This window comes from Fukomys damarensis, unplaced genomic scaffold, assembly GCF_012274545.1.
Source record: "Fukomys damarensis isolate Sample0158 unplaced genomic scaffold, DMR_v1.0_HiC HiC_scaffold_32, whole genome shotgun sequence".
NCBI lineage: Eukaryota > Metazoa > Chordata > Mammalia > Rodentia > Bathyergidae > Fukomys > Fukomys damarensis.
The window spans coordinates 42,885,966-42,900,382 of NW_022900944.1; the positions used below are offsets into that span (position 1 = coordinate 42,885,966).

Consider the following 14,417-nt stretch of genomic DNA (forward strand, 5'->3'; position numbering starts at 1 on the left):
TACTTGGGGACAGTAATCCTTGACTCTTGGAGCCCTTGTGAAGATTTGTGATATAGCACAGAGGAGACACCGACTAAAGGCCCTGACATATAATAGACACATAGCAAGGGCAGCGGTGGTTTACCTAGTGTTGCTAATAGCTGTGTGAGGAGCAATTACTGTTGTTGCTATTGATGGTGGTGACATGGATTTTACTGAGGATTTGGAGAAACCTGAACTCTTTCAGTTCCTCCGTTGAGAAACATGAAGGGAGCAAAAAGTGGCCTCACAACTGATTAATCCACATTGGGCTCTCTGTTCAGTGTAACTACAAAACACCCTGGGACCTCCTGACTGCTTGCGTCCCCAAGGCTGACTCCTTCTCCTCCTCCTCCTCCTTCTGTTCTCCTTCCTCTCTTCCCCTCCCTCCTCTTCTTCCTTTCCCTCTTTCTCTTTCCTCTTCCTCCTCCTTCTGTTCTTTCTTTCCTTCTCTTCCATTACCTCGCCTCCTTTGTCTCCTACCCTTGCTCCCCGGCTCCCTTTATTCATATAAGAGCAGCCAAAACACCGAAGACCTCTCTTCTCCTGTTTTGCCCTCAAAACAGGAGCATGATATATGTTTTGTCTACAGACCCAGCCAACCTTGCGCAGAGCATGTCGGGCCGTCGAAGCTCAGGGCAGTGCCCTGCTCCCCCAGGAGAAATCTGAATAAGAGATGGAGCAAAGTGATCGCTGTCTCTCCAGCACCTCGGAGCAGTTCCTATATTTAAAGCACTCACTAGCGGCCCCCAAAGAAAACCAACCGCAGGAGACTCAGACTTTGTGGGCCTTCTGTGCCATTGGCCCAAGGGCCTGCCATCTGGATCCCCTTTCCTGTGACACCAAACTGAATGGAGATTCAAGTGAAATGTCTGGAGCCCCCATCGTGTGCACTGTGCATATGAAAAATGCTAATGTTCGAACAATTTGGGTAAAGCACATGTGGGGCTTGGGGGACATGTACCATGTCTGCAACATTTTTGTAAATCTGAAGTTATTTCAGAATGAAAAGTTTTTAAACCAGCAACAACAACCACAACCCAACACATTAGAATGTCTTACTCCACCTTTAGCACCAAGTGTCCTTGGGCAAACCGCTGAGCCTGTCTAAGTCCCAGCTTTCTCTCCTATTAGGAGGGACATTAAAAGAAGTTGGACATAAATCGACCTCATCAATAATGAAATAACCTGAGGTGAGTGCATATTATATAATAGTTTGACTACAGTACCTCTAAATCCTTAAACAAATAAAACACACCCAGACAAGGAATCTGAAGCCAAGAGGAGCGATGTCATCACAACCCAACACATATATGGGGTAAAATTTGAACTCAAGTCGAAGTCAGGCTCTTCTCGGTGCACCAGGGCTGTTGCCATGCTGATAGGACAATGAAGGATGCAAGACACTGGGAGGAGAAAGTGGAGTAAAAACCTCCACAGTCATGCAGGGACTGTGGCCAAGGGTAGCTACCATCTTAAAGACACAACTACGGCATTCTAAAAAAAAAAAAGAAAAAATCATCAACCACAGATTTATTCCCCCTGGAATTGGCCCACGACATCTGAGTTCCCTCCTCTTTGTCAGTAACTGCTTGTAACACCCCAGTGGCTAGAAGAGCAGCTCATGTGTCTCTTTGGAAGTGAGAATGTAAACAAGTCGCACAGGTGGCACTCTGGGACTCCATGCGTGCCATGAAGACAGAGCCTGCCAGGCCCCCCATCACCTCCAGACGGCACACCTGCCATCTGTCCCAGCAGGACCCAGGGCTCCATGCTCCATGGCAGCAGGACAGTGGCAGGACCAGCCTTCCCGACTCGCCCAGCGGCTGCATCCCTGGTGCAGGAAGCTGTGTGCCTGAGTGTTTCCCCGCACTCGGTGGCTGAACCGAAGACCCCAGCCATCCTACAGCCACAGATCATTTCTAAGGCTCTTAATCCAGGAGGTTATCAAGTTGCACTCTACAAGTCACCATCTGGCTAAGGGATTCCCGAGTGCATGGGGCCGCTTGACGCTCTTTAGTTACATCAGCTTGGGTATCAGTCCCAGGTGACAGTCACAGAGACTGTCTGCCTCCTAGATTGCTCCCTACCCTTCTTCACCTACCCTTCAGCCACTTTCCATTGCTTTTAAGGAAACGGGAAGACAGTGGAAGTCATGGGATACTACTTAGGGAACACCTGCTGAAGGGCAGCCCCACGGCTGGGCTCAGGATGTTCCCGTTATACAGATTAGGAAAGTTAAAATGATATCATTCAACAAAACCAAATTAGAGACTTTGTTCTTGTGTGTGTTTTGTTTGTTTGTTTTTGTTTTGCTTTGTTTTTTTGATACCAGGAATCAAACTCAGGACTTTGTGCTTACCAGACAGCCCCTATTGAGCTATTGAGCTACATCCTTGTCCCTATTCTTTTATTACTTTTAAGACAGGGTCTGGCTACGTTTTCCAGGTTGGTCTCAAACTTACAGTCCTCCTGTTTAGCCTCCCTAGTAGCTGGGATTACAGGTTATGCCATTGTATCTAAAGATCTAAAATGCAAGGTTATCTTGCATTAACTATACTCTTTCCAGGCTGAGGATTTAGTGCAGTGGCACTGTGCCCGCCTCGCAAGTGCAAAGTCCTAAGTTTGATTCCCCAGTACCAGAAGAAAAAAAGTGAACTATACTCTTTCCAGTAAAACCTGCCTAAGAATCTCACGTTCCCGGTATGGTCTTCTGAGCCACCTATCCCAGCACTGACCCTACCTTGTGCAAACTGGCAGCTCTGCAGGAAGGTGATTCATACACACCCTGCACTTCCTGCCCACCTGTACCCTGGGGCACCTCCCAAACTGTGGGCAAGATGGCAGCTGCTCCATCCAAGTGCCCAGGACCCCCTCCCACTCTCCAGCCTGCAGTTTTCCATGGTGGTCCATTCTGCCACTAGGCCCCTGGGTTCTGACTCTTGGCTGATCGTGGATGCTGAATTCTGGACTTGGCACTATGCCCTGCTCAGGAATGCTCCTGGGCCATCCTTGGTCCAAAGCCACCACCTTGGTGCCTCCAGAGAAGGGTTTAGATAACCAACACAGACTTCTCTGAAACCTCAGGATCTGAGAGCTGGTGGGGAACCCCCTCCGGGGTGGGGGGAACAGAAGTGTGTGAATGTGTGTCTGTCTGAGTCTGTGTGTGTGTGTGCATGTGTGTGGATGTGTACAGTATGTACCCGACTTACAAATGAGTTTCATTCTGGGGAACATTTGCAAGTCATATTCATTTGTAAGGCTGACCTTTGATACAAATATACAATGTGAAGCATAAAAAATCCAAGTGTGAGGTCTGTTCGTATCTGTGAAAGTTCACCACTTGTAAGTTGGAGACTTACCATGCTTTTAAATCTAATACGTACATAAACCTCCTACAGACACACAAAGCTTGCTTAATCACTAGTGACCATGTTCCAAAGCTGTTCTAAACATATTATATATAAAACTTCATGTATATATTGAATGAATCTCATTTAAACACATTTCATATATTTGCATAAACCTCATATATAAAACCTCGAAGACAGGTGCATTACGTAAGTCACCTTGCATCACTCCGCAGTGCAATGATGGTGAATCTTTTAGAGCTTTCGATGATAACAAGCAGTCTGCTTTGGCATGCGCGCCTTAGGTTCGCCACCACTGCCAGTGTCTGTGCCAACAACTGCTATAAAATTATATTGAATAATGGCATAAATAATGGAATTTATATGAATCATATCTGTAAAATATTGAATATATACACCTACCTATGAAAATCCCAAACACTGAATTGTGGCTGGATGTTAGAGATTGTACTAAGTACAACACATATTCACTTATATACAGATCTCATGGATGAATCTCATTCAATCAGTGAAATGACTACATGCCAGCAGTTCCACACAGTATATATAATCTAATTTTACATATCAATGTGGCATATTTAAATAAGTGTCATTCTTTAAAAATTGCACCTACATACATCTACAGACACTTCTGTGTGTAAGTCTGCTTTAATCATTCAAAACATCCCAAGGCAGGCACAGCTGTCACCCTCAGGGCTGAGCAAGGCCGCTCACCTGGTGCCCATGGTATTGCTCTCAGCGGAGCACCTGAAAGCCCTCCCACCTACTAGTCCCCCAAGTCTCAGAGCTGTACTTGCCTTGATGAGGGCAATTCCAGCTTCTGATGACTCAGGCCCATGCCTCACACTCACCCTAGATGCCTCCTTCCCTCTCCCTGACTCCCCACCCAGCCTACCTGCCAATCTTGCTCGGCATTCCCATCAAACTCTGGGACTCCTGCCCGATCCCTCACTGCGGCCTCCACTGAGGTGCAGGTGGAAATCCCATGTCCCGTTTCTGTCCCTGCTTCTGCCCTTCTTTGTCTATTGCTGTGGAGTGAATCTATGAAAGCACAAGCTAGCCTAGGCCGCCCCTCCCTGGGGCTCCCTACTCACTTGGAATGAAAGTTCACATCCTTATTACAACCCCCGAAGCCCAAGGGAATGGCTTTCACCGGAGATGCACCCACCCACACACTGAAATATCTCTCAATCGCCTCTGCACGATTTCTACATGCGGTCTGTGGGTACCTAGCACTCACTGAGGGTGGGTGAGGAGAATGCTTTGCAGAGAACTCTGTTACCCACTGTGGCATGTGCATACAGAAACAAGGAAAGGCTTTCCATTTCACCTCAAGTCAAAGGACAATGGGGCACCGGCTGTACCTCCTAAAATGTGGAGGGCACAGCAGACTGATCCCTGGGGCCCAGAGACCCCACCTGGGAAAGGCGGTAGTGGACCACCAGACTCCTAGGGTCTGGTAAGGGATTAAGAGACCTGTCACTATACAGGTGCCTGGGCTTCAAGGAAACCAGACCAAGCCAGAGAGGTCAGCTCTCAGCTGCCAGGAGGTCCTGAAGTTTCTCTGTTCAGAAACCACGGAACCTGTTCATGAACCTTATGTCCAGGCTGCAAAAGGAGGAACACAAGCAAATGGGAGACGACGTTTCAACCTTTTTATTCAAAGCAGCTTCTCACAATGTATAAATACTGCATATTAGCACACATGAAAAATACAACTTCTAAGGCACCCAGAAATGTGTTCATACACGTTACAGGACCATTCACAAAGAGAGTGTACAATTTGCTCTAGACAATCAGCATTTGATAAATCAGAAGATTATTATCCCTCAGGACTGCACCCAGTTTCAGGAAATATTTACAACATGGTGAGGATGGGTCCACTGTACCTGCTTTATATCGCTATGAAGTGCTCATACTTACAAATGTTCAGAACTAGTTAAAGACTCTCCCATGATAATCTGGCAAAATAAAATGAGTAGCCTAATTTGCAAAGGTCTCCGTGGATTTTGGTGTGTATGCTACACCCATGACCCAACCCGAACACTCTTAGGGTGGGCCGGGTAAGTTTTTGGTAGCCTGCTTCGATACAAGAAGTTTGGTAATAAGCCTTACCAATAGAATAGCACTTTTTCAACACCCATCGTTTCTCAACTGGTTAATGGATCAGTGATTTCATCATGCATGAGAATGGAGTGCGGATTGAGGAAAATTCTCCCCCACTCCCTGCCAAACCAGAATTGGAATGGGTTGATGCAGAACTAAAGAGGTGGAAATCTGGCAGTCAGAGGATCCTGCTTCTCAGCGTAGACACAGGTGCAAAACTCACACCAGAGACTCATATGCAAATGGGGACATCTACACTGGTCAGATAAACCCAGAGAAATGCCAGATTTCCACTTTATGTGACATGAATAAAAAGCTTAGGACTACACAGCAGAAACACCACCTGAGATAGTGAGTTTCGACCTTAGAAACTCCTCTTTCAGAGCCTCCCCAATGTAACAAGTCCCTGTGTCTGGCCAGCCAGGGGAAGCATGAGGTTGGGGTACTTAGAGGTTTCCCTGTGCCATCAAACTCACACTTCTCCATCTGGGCACCCCTAAAGTCCATGAACCTCGTGCTTTGTTGGAATAATTGAATTCTTTGGTCCTTGGTTTTATGAAAGGCGATATTTTCACAATCCTGTGAACATAGACATTGGCAAATGACTTCAAGCTGAGACTAATGGCACAGGGACAAATTCAATACTAGATAGAAAACTCTACACCTTCTGAATTTCCCAGAGCCAATTTAATGAGCTCTGGCAGGATGCCCAATGTTGGGCCATTGAAGGGAGGTTAATCTACAGAGACATTGGAGCGGAAGCCTAACACCAGACACTGGCTTTTCTGACTTACCACACGCATCGCAAAAATGGGAATCAAATTCACAAATTTCCATTCAGTGGTTGATAAGATGACCTTATGGATTCCTATTAAAGACGGACCAAATGACTTCAGCCACACTGTAACCAGGGACTCAAGATCTTAGATCAAAAGCATTGGTAAGGAAGATCCGTTGACCACTCAATTGTGGCCAACTAAAAGGAGTTGTAATTTTTTTGAAAACTTAAGGCCGGATTCTAGCTGGTTTTATTAGATTCCCAAACACACTGATCTTACTGCTGATCATCACTATGACTGCCTTTTCTCCATTGAGATGGCCCTGGAGAGACGGACTTAGCTGGATGAGCAGGTCTGGCATTCCGACCACTTTCATCCTGTTAAACTCCAAGTTAGTAAGGCTTGACACACAGAGTTCACTGAGGGGACACATGAGAATATGGATTATGTAAAACTAAAACCGACTTCAGATTGTCTACACAGTAAGACTCGTACATAAACTTTGTTAACATCTCTCTCGGAGCGCTGACCTTAGCCAGACCGGTCATCTCCTCAGGTCGTCCACAAGGAGCCCTGGGTCCATCCCCGGGGTCAGGAGCAGGAGGTTTCATTTGCTCAGAACAAATGACGAACCAGCAGCCCTCCCCATGACCATGTCTACACCAGGTGACTAGTACGAAAGTGGCTCCAGAAAGTCTGTCCTTGGGCCAACCTTATGGTCAAAGACAATCACCAAAGTATCTATTTGGTCCCTGCTGCCATCGACTCAACCAAACTCTTCAGATTTAGCCATGACCGACAGACTACACTGAGCCCATCAACATGACTTACATGGAGGAAACAACCCGTATTACCCTTTTATTATTATTTTTGCAGCAATCTTAAGGCTCTGTTCACAAACTCCATCAACTGCCACACTGTGAGAACTTATGGGGAGATCTTAAACTACACACATAATTGCGAAGGTTGGAAAGTTTATGATCCTAATGGTAAGGCTTATTCACAAATTCAATACATTTTCAAATGATACTTCAAACTTAGTTACTTCTAGAAAAAGAAAATGAACCTGCTCTCTAACAATATAAGAGCAGTAGATTTTAAAAACACAAAGATCAAAATAAAAACATTGGCACCAAACCTGTATGCTAGTTTTTTGAAAGAACAAGTGGTATTAATGGAAAAGATTGCCTAAAACGCATATCCTAACTTACCACAGAAATATAAAAGTTTATATTTTGAAAATATATACTGTATTAAAGTCTATAAGCATTTCAACCAAAATCTGCAGAAAGAACTAAGCAACACCTATCTACAACAAAAATATACATGCAAGACAACCCTCAAAGATGTATCTACAAAGGCAAAGTGTAGATTTTTTTAAGATTTTACAAAACCATTTACAGAAAATAAAATAAAATACTTAAGAAATCTCATTTAGAGTCTTAAATACTGTGTATATTAGTGAATGTCTAGACTAATATATACAACAAATCTAAGTATCTGAATACAGAAACACAGAAGAGGATCAACTCTGCATTTTAAATATCCACTTAGGAAGATTTGCAGATGTTTCTATTTGTTTCTCTTCATTAAAAAATTTCCACAGAAACTAGATTGGAAAAAATCTCATGAATGTGACTAAATTCAAAATTAAAAAAAGTTTACAAACTTTTTAAAAGTTTTTTTTTAAAGGTTTTGAAACGAACCATTCATAATGGGAAATGCAACTCAGCATTTAGTCAAGGCTATTTTAAAATGTGGCTTATTCAGAGATAGAGCTGCATCGTTGTTCAAATTGTATTGTGAGTATTATTTTCCCATCCTCATACTAAGCTTCATATGAGGAAAACATATTACCATGCTTCTGAGAGACCACTTTCTAGTTTCATCTATACCAAACAAGAGTACTATTTCAAATCAATACCCTACCTCCTTCTCATAGTTACCCCTCATAGTGATGCTTATTACCTGTAGGCCTTATTTCTGCGGTAGAAGGGACACAGGTATAAATAACATCTGCATCCCGCTGTGATTTCCGCACTTGGAGGAAATACGAGCATCTAAACAGAAGTTCTGTGGAAAGATCCCTGGGAACAGGGCTGTTCACTCCCATGGCTCCACCATAAGACATTGGGTGACAGGCATAACCAGGGTTGGAGCAGGGGATAGGGGAGGCTATTGAAGGAGAGGAGTGGACTTCCAGAAAAGCCTTTCACTCAGGAGAAGCACCCTCAGCCTCCCACCCACAGCTGTTCTTCCAATACCAAAGGGATTCTGGAATGGGCTGCCAAGCCCAGTGACAGTTCCTCAATGACCTGCCCAGGCTCTAGCGAGGGATTTGGGGCGAGGGGGAGAAAAGTAGGAAAGAAAGTTTCCCATGGGTGGAGAGAGGGTGCTGGGGTACAAGATTTTAAAAATGAGGACTACCTGAAGAAGACTATTTGGGTAAACATAAACACAACCATAAGTCTGGTGTTTTTCTTCCCAGATAGATTTGCTGTAAATTACATGGATTTCATTTACATATTGTCAGAAAGTGAAAAATACACTGGCAAAGGGACTTCACTAACTTTTGCCCAACTGTGGAACTCCATTATTCAGCTGACTTTATGCAAACAACCAAAAGGCAGACTCTTTGAAAATACCTCCTGTTACACCCACAACCTACAAGTTAGCAGCATGAATTCCACCTTAGAGATGGTTTCACCTGCCTACTTTAGTCACTACAGATCCACAAACTATTCAGGGGTTTGAAACTGATGATACCCCCAAAGCTAAGACATTTCAGCAAGAAACAAAGGTGGATATTGATCAGAATGAATTTCTAAATATCCCCTTCCATTTCCACTGAGCATCTAGACACTGTTTTTGAAGCTACTGAACATAACTGCACCTGACTGGAATCTGAACAGAAAGCAGAGAACCATTCCTAAAGATGGATCATTTGGGCTTCTGGAGGTGAAAGGACTCTGACTGTACAGACAGCTCAGCAGACAGGAATTTTGCTCAATTTCCTGGAAGGCCAAAACCAGTGATCAATGAGCACGTGGAAGAAACGGTCTCTGAAATCTAAGTTCAGACATTTGCACGAAGAAGTCTCACAGAGGGCCACACGCTACCAGGTAGGGCCTGTTCCTACCTGTTCCTGATGCCCTCAGAGTAGGAACTAGGTCTGTTTGGGGATCATTTAACTGAGAGCCCTTTATCTCTTTAAAGACAGACAGAAAAGAGAAAATCCTGCCATGATTTCTCTTAAGGATAAGACTACAGAATTGGTATTATGTTACCACAGCTACACAAAGAGGGTCTGATGCAGAGCTATTCCTTTATCCACAGAAATCCTTCTGTTCTCATCTCTCTGAATTTTATTTCTACATGCTTCATTGCTAGAATGCACCAAACAGCGTGAACCTCGAACGGTATTTGGTCCAGGGCAGTATGAAAATAAGATCTGTGTGAACAACAGACATCATAATATATAAACAAAAATAAATAAATAAGATAAATCCAATTAAAGAAAAGAAAGCATTTTCCTAGTAGTTCATGTTTTTTTTTTTTGCAAAACTAGCTTTACATATAATACACATAAATTATCAGAATTTCCACTTACGCTGTTTTAAAAATATATATTTAACAAAACATTTCTAAATGTACAATATCTGGGTTTGTGAATCACTCAGTTGGGTTTTAAGACCAAGCCCTAATAGTCACACAGACTGCATCGGAGAGGAGACGGAAGCTTGCTCATGGGTCTGTGAATTCGCTAGGATGAATCGTCTACCCTCACCCAGAGCGAAGCGTGCTGGCCTCGTCTCCCAGTCAGAGGCACTGTGTAGACACAGCCTGAGTTGGAAGGGTGGGGGGGCGGTCTCCCCTTCCTGGACCACGATGGTGCATTTCAGCAAGTGGGGAGGGACAGCGGGACCCAGTAGGGCCCTGGGAAGGCAGAGCCCTCACGAGCTCTGTCGGGTGGGACATGGGGGAGGCCAAGTGTGCTGCGTCTCCCACCATCACACAAAATCAAACCAATGAGGAACAAGCAAAGGACACAAGGAGATGGACACGACCCTAGGTGCACAGAGACACTGGGAAGAACTCCTTGGCCGGGCAGATGCTGGGCTCCGACGCCGGAACACAGGCTAGGGTGCAGTTAGGCACCCTTGCGCGGGCCTCAGACCTCATAGATCTTGTCCTGCAGGTAGCTGAACAGGGAGTCCAGGCCTTTGGAGGAGCTCCAGAGCTGCTTGAGCATGACGCACTCCTTCTCGTTCACGTCCTCCAGCACTGACTTCAGGAAGCTGCGCACCAGGCATTTGGACTCCTCTAACACCTGCAGGGAAACGCACAGGCCTGGTTAGCCAGCCCAGGGACCATGCATGCAGTCAGGAGGCAACCGGCCACTTTCTGACGTCAACGCCAGTGACTTCTTCCTTTAGCATGGCCCATCACATTCCACGTCACCTCAGATGGAATCCTGCAGGGGACTGAAATATCAGTAATGCCCCAAAGCAGGCTGTGAAGAGTGAACCCCACAATTGGCTTGTTGTGAGAAGTGAGTCCGGCCAAAGCGCTAAGGTCCGAGTAACTCACCCAAATTCCATTCCCACAGCGAAACGTTTTAACGAGTAGGACAATGTTCTAATTACAACCGTATGTTTTGTCTATTCTGTTCCTAATTTGAGAATGCTTGGTCTTGTCTTTCACAAGCCTTGTTTACATTAATTTCCATAGAAACCGCACAACTGCACCACCTTGCACATAGCTCACTTTACCCCAGTCAATTACCGATAAAAATAAGTGGCTTGGCCTGGCCAGCACCTTTGTCAGTTGCACCAGCATCAATAATCCTGGCACCCCACTTTCTGTCTCTCTTAGTTCTTTCAGTTTTTTTTTTTCCTCAGGCCTTCATTGTACACTGGGCAGGAGACTGGATCCTACTGCAGAGCTCTCCAGTAATGTTCCAGGGGGCCCCAGTTGAGTCCAGCTGGGTAAGATGTTGAGTCCTCCACCCCAGGAAGGATGGGGGTCCATGGTTCCCCAACCACAGAGCCTTGTCTTTTATCCACAGGTGAAATAAATTCAGTGCCATCTTCTATGGGTGCCATCAAAAAATTTTCAAAGCACCGCTCTAACTTTCCCATGCCACGAATGGATTCATTTTCCTGATTTGTTTGGGACAGTGGCACTAACTCAAAGGCCTTTGGGGACATAGAAAAAGGTAATAAAATGAACTAATGGTTTTTTAAGTATCCATATGACCTGCCCAACTGCAATGTCCCCTTTAGGCTTAGTCGTAAGAACAGTAATAATAATGGTAAAAGTAATTTAGTAACAAGTAATAATAATTGTAGCAATTATTACACCAGTGATAGTAATAACCATAGTGAATAATAATCCTATCAATCATAGTGATAATCATAAGAATGAAGAATTTCAGCAACCACAGTGATAATAATTATAGTAACAGGCAGTAATAATCATAGCAATCGTGGTCATCATTATCATAGCACTAAGCAATAATAATCAGAAATAATGGTAATAATTATCACAGTAGTGAATACTCACAGTAGTCACATTAATAGTAATTGTAGCAATGATCAGTAGTACTCATAGTAATAAGCAGTAATAGTAGTGATAATAGTAATAGTAGCAACCCCACTACCATCACTATTAACCCACAAGCTCTGCGAGAAGTCCTTTTCCTGAATTCTTTCACTTTCTGCTCTTACTGTAGAAGTGGGTCCTTTTCATTGTCATCACAGACGAAGACGAAGGATCTGAAGAACGGGATGTGACCCAGGCTGCCTCTCGGCCGGCACAGCAGGGAGGCTCAGGCCTGGCTGATCCCCACAGCCTGCCGTGGAGGCGTGGCCAGAAGCCAGGCCTTTGAGCAGCCTTCCTTTGGCCTCCACCTGCCCCAGCTTGGCTCAGGGCTTAGTTCCGTGTCCCAAAACACTTTCAAACAGAGAAGAGCAAAAGGAGTGCTCCCGGTGCCGCAGAACCCTACTGCCCAGTGAGAGTAGAGAGCAGAGTCCTGGAGGAGAGGCCAAGCTGTGGGACTCCTCCTCCAGGGACTCCAGAGTTCTCCAAGAGGCCACGCACTTAGCTATGCTGGCATGGAGCCCTTTCTGGGAAACCACCCAGAGCTCCTGGATTTCCCTCTGATGTCCCCTGTCCGTGGGCCTCTCCTAAGACAGGGTCCTCTCAACTGTCCTTCCAGCAGCTGCTCCCCTCCCACCTTCATCCAAGGCCTCTCTGCCCATCTTGTGCCATGTGGCAGCTGGCACAGGTGGCTGCCTGTGCTCACCGTGACCCTCCTGGCTCCTGCTCACAACACGCTGTGTTCCCTCCTCAGATTTCTGCCTGTCCCTCCGCGAGACTGACCTGGGTGATGGATCGTACCACTCTGCCCAGGACACCGAGTTTTCCTGGGATGCAGGGGTTTTCCAAGCTAAAACCAGGAGAGTCTGTGGCAAAGTGAGATGAACTGGTCATGATAATCGCCAGGAAGGGGAAAGCAAATCCATATAAGATCAGCAAGGGGTGTGGGTTGTTGCCCTGGCACAGAGACCATCACTACTGCTGCTATTTAGCGCCCAGGGAGTGGGAGGCACCAAGCAGGCACCAAGTAAGTAGCTGATGAAGCTAATCAGGATAATCACAGCAACTAGGTGGGTGCAGGTGGATGGAGAAGGAAGCCAGGTCATGGGTCTGGCCCGCCCCGCCCCACCCACAGCCCCATGGTTCAGGATGCACACTCTCGGGCCCACATCTCAGCTCTGGAGCAGGCCCTTAGCTGTAGCACCAGCCTTTTCTCCCGCTTCCCACAGGACATTCCCCTCCTGTGCTCACGGTGACTGCCGTGAGATAAAATTGACACTTTATTAGAAACAGGCACCTCCGCAGCGGTGTTATTCATCTATTTTTTCAGTGCGTCTTCAGAGTCAAACAGCAATCGTTAGACGTGCCAAGCACTCGGTGGGCAGAAGGAATGAAATACAGGGACATTGTGTCCTGGCCCGGTCACGTCCAGGCTATCCTTGTTCCTAACCTTGTCCTTTATCTGCCCAGGCTTCTCATTCCTTTGAGCAAATTAGAAAATAGGGAATAGGGAACAGGGAGATAGATCTTCTGCAAATGGAAAGGGGACCAAGAGACGGAGAGGGTGAGGAGGAAGGGAGATAGGAAGGATTAAGACGTGTCATGCACCCGTACCAACTCCCCGCGAAGAATGCAATCATTACCTGTGCAGACACACAGTAATAAAACCTAACACGCGCACGAAAAGAAAGCTGTAGATGTTTTGTGCTTTTGTGTGTTCTGGACTTTCTCCTAAAGCAGTGCCCTCTACTCCAAGCCATGCTCTATGAATCTCTCCCATGAGGCTCTTCTGCTGGGTGGGGAGGCGAATACGCACGGGCCTCCATCCCTCACCAGCAGGCAGCGTGTGTGACTCCTCCGCGGGGCCTCTGGCCTACGCCCCGCCTGACCTCCCGTATATCAGTCAGTCCCACAGGACTGGCTGTCCTCCTCTGGAAGGTGGGTCTGCTGTAAGGAAGGACCGGCCCATGGACACACGGGAACTCACCACGGCGCTGCACGATGCCATCTCCTTGACCCGCAGCATGACCTCCTGGCTGAACGTGGTGGGCCAGAAGACCTGGGACACCAGGCCTCTGCTGCATGCCTCCTGGGCGGTGAGCTTCCGCCCGCAGAACAGCATCTCATTGGCCTGAAAGAGCAAAGGCAGGGAAGGGCTGAGGGTGCAGAGATCTGCCCATGCCCTTCAGCGAGTGCCAGGCCAGCTGGGCACAACTGTCCCTGCTCCACAGGGCAGGACTCACAGCCTGGATTTGGAGATACTGTAAGCAAATTGCATGGGAATGTTTGCCTCTGCGTTCATTTTAAAATGAACCAAGCAGTGGTGCCTCTGCTTTCATTACATTCTTGAAAGAAGCCACACATGTGCAGTAGCCTTGTCTGCCCAATGCTGCTCCCACTTCCAGTGACAGACAAAAGGTGGGCATCGAGGGTGGGCACGTGCCAGTGCCAGGGCCCCAGTGTGACAATGGTCTAGGGATGATCTAGGCTACAAAACAAAGCTCTCCTGAGAGGTTCCCACCCAGAGATGACGGGGGGGGGG

The 14,417-nt window shown here is 46.4% G+C and overlaps 1 protein-coding gene across 2 annotated transcripts in view; it reads right to left on the minus strand.

The window, feature by feature from the left end:
* Positions 1 to 7,858: 7,858 nt before the first annotated feature.
* Positions 7,859 to 14,417, minus strand: part of Cdyl2 (chromodomain Y like 2) — a 273,199-nt gene continuing 266,640 nt past the window's right edge. For both annotated transcript variants that reach the window (XM_033757875.1, XM_033757876.1), the window contains 2 exons: positions 13,863 to 14,006; positions 7,859 to 10,604 (listed from right to left, as the gene is read on the minus strand). In XM_033757875.1, the coding sequence (XP_033613766.1) occupies positions 10,446 to 10,604; positions 13,863 to 14,006 (303 nt within the window). In that variant the 3' untranslated portion in view covers positions 7,859 to 10,445. The remainder of the gene's footprint in view (positions 10,605 to 13,862; positions 14,007 to 14,417) is intronic.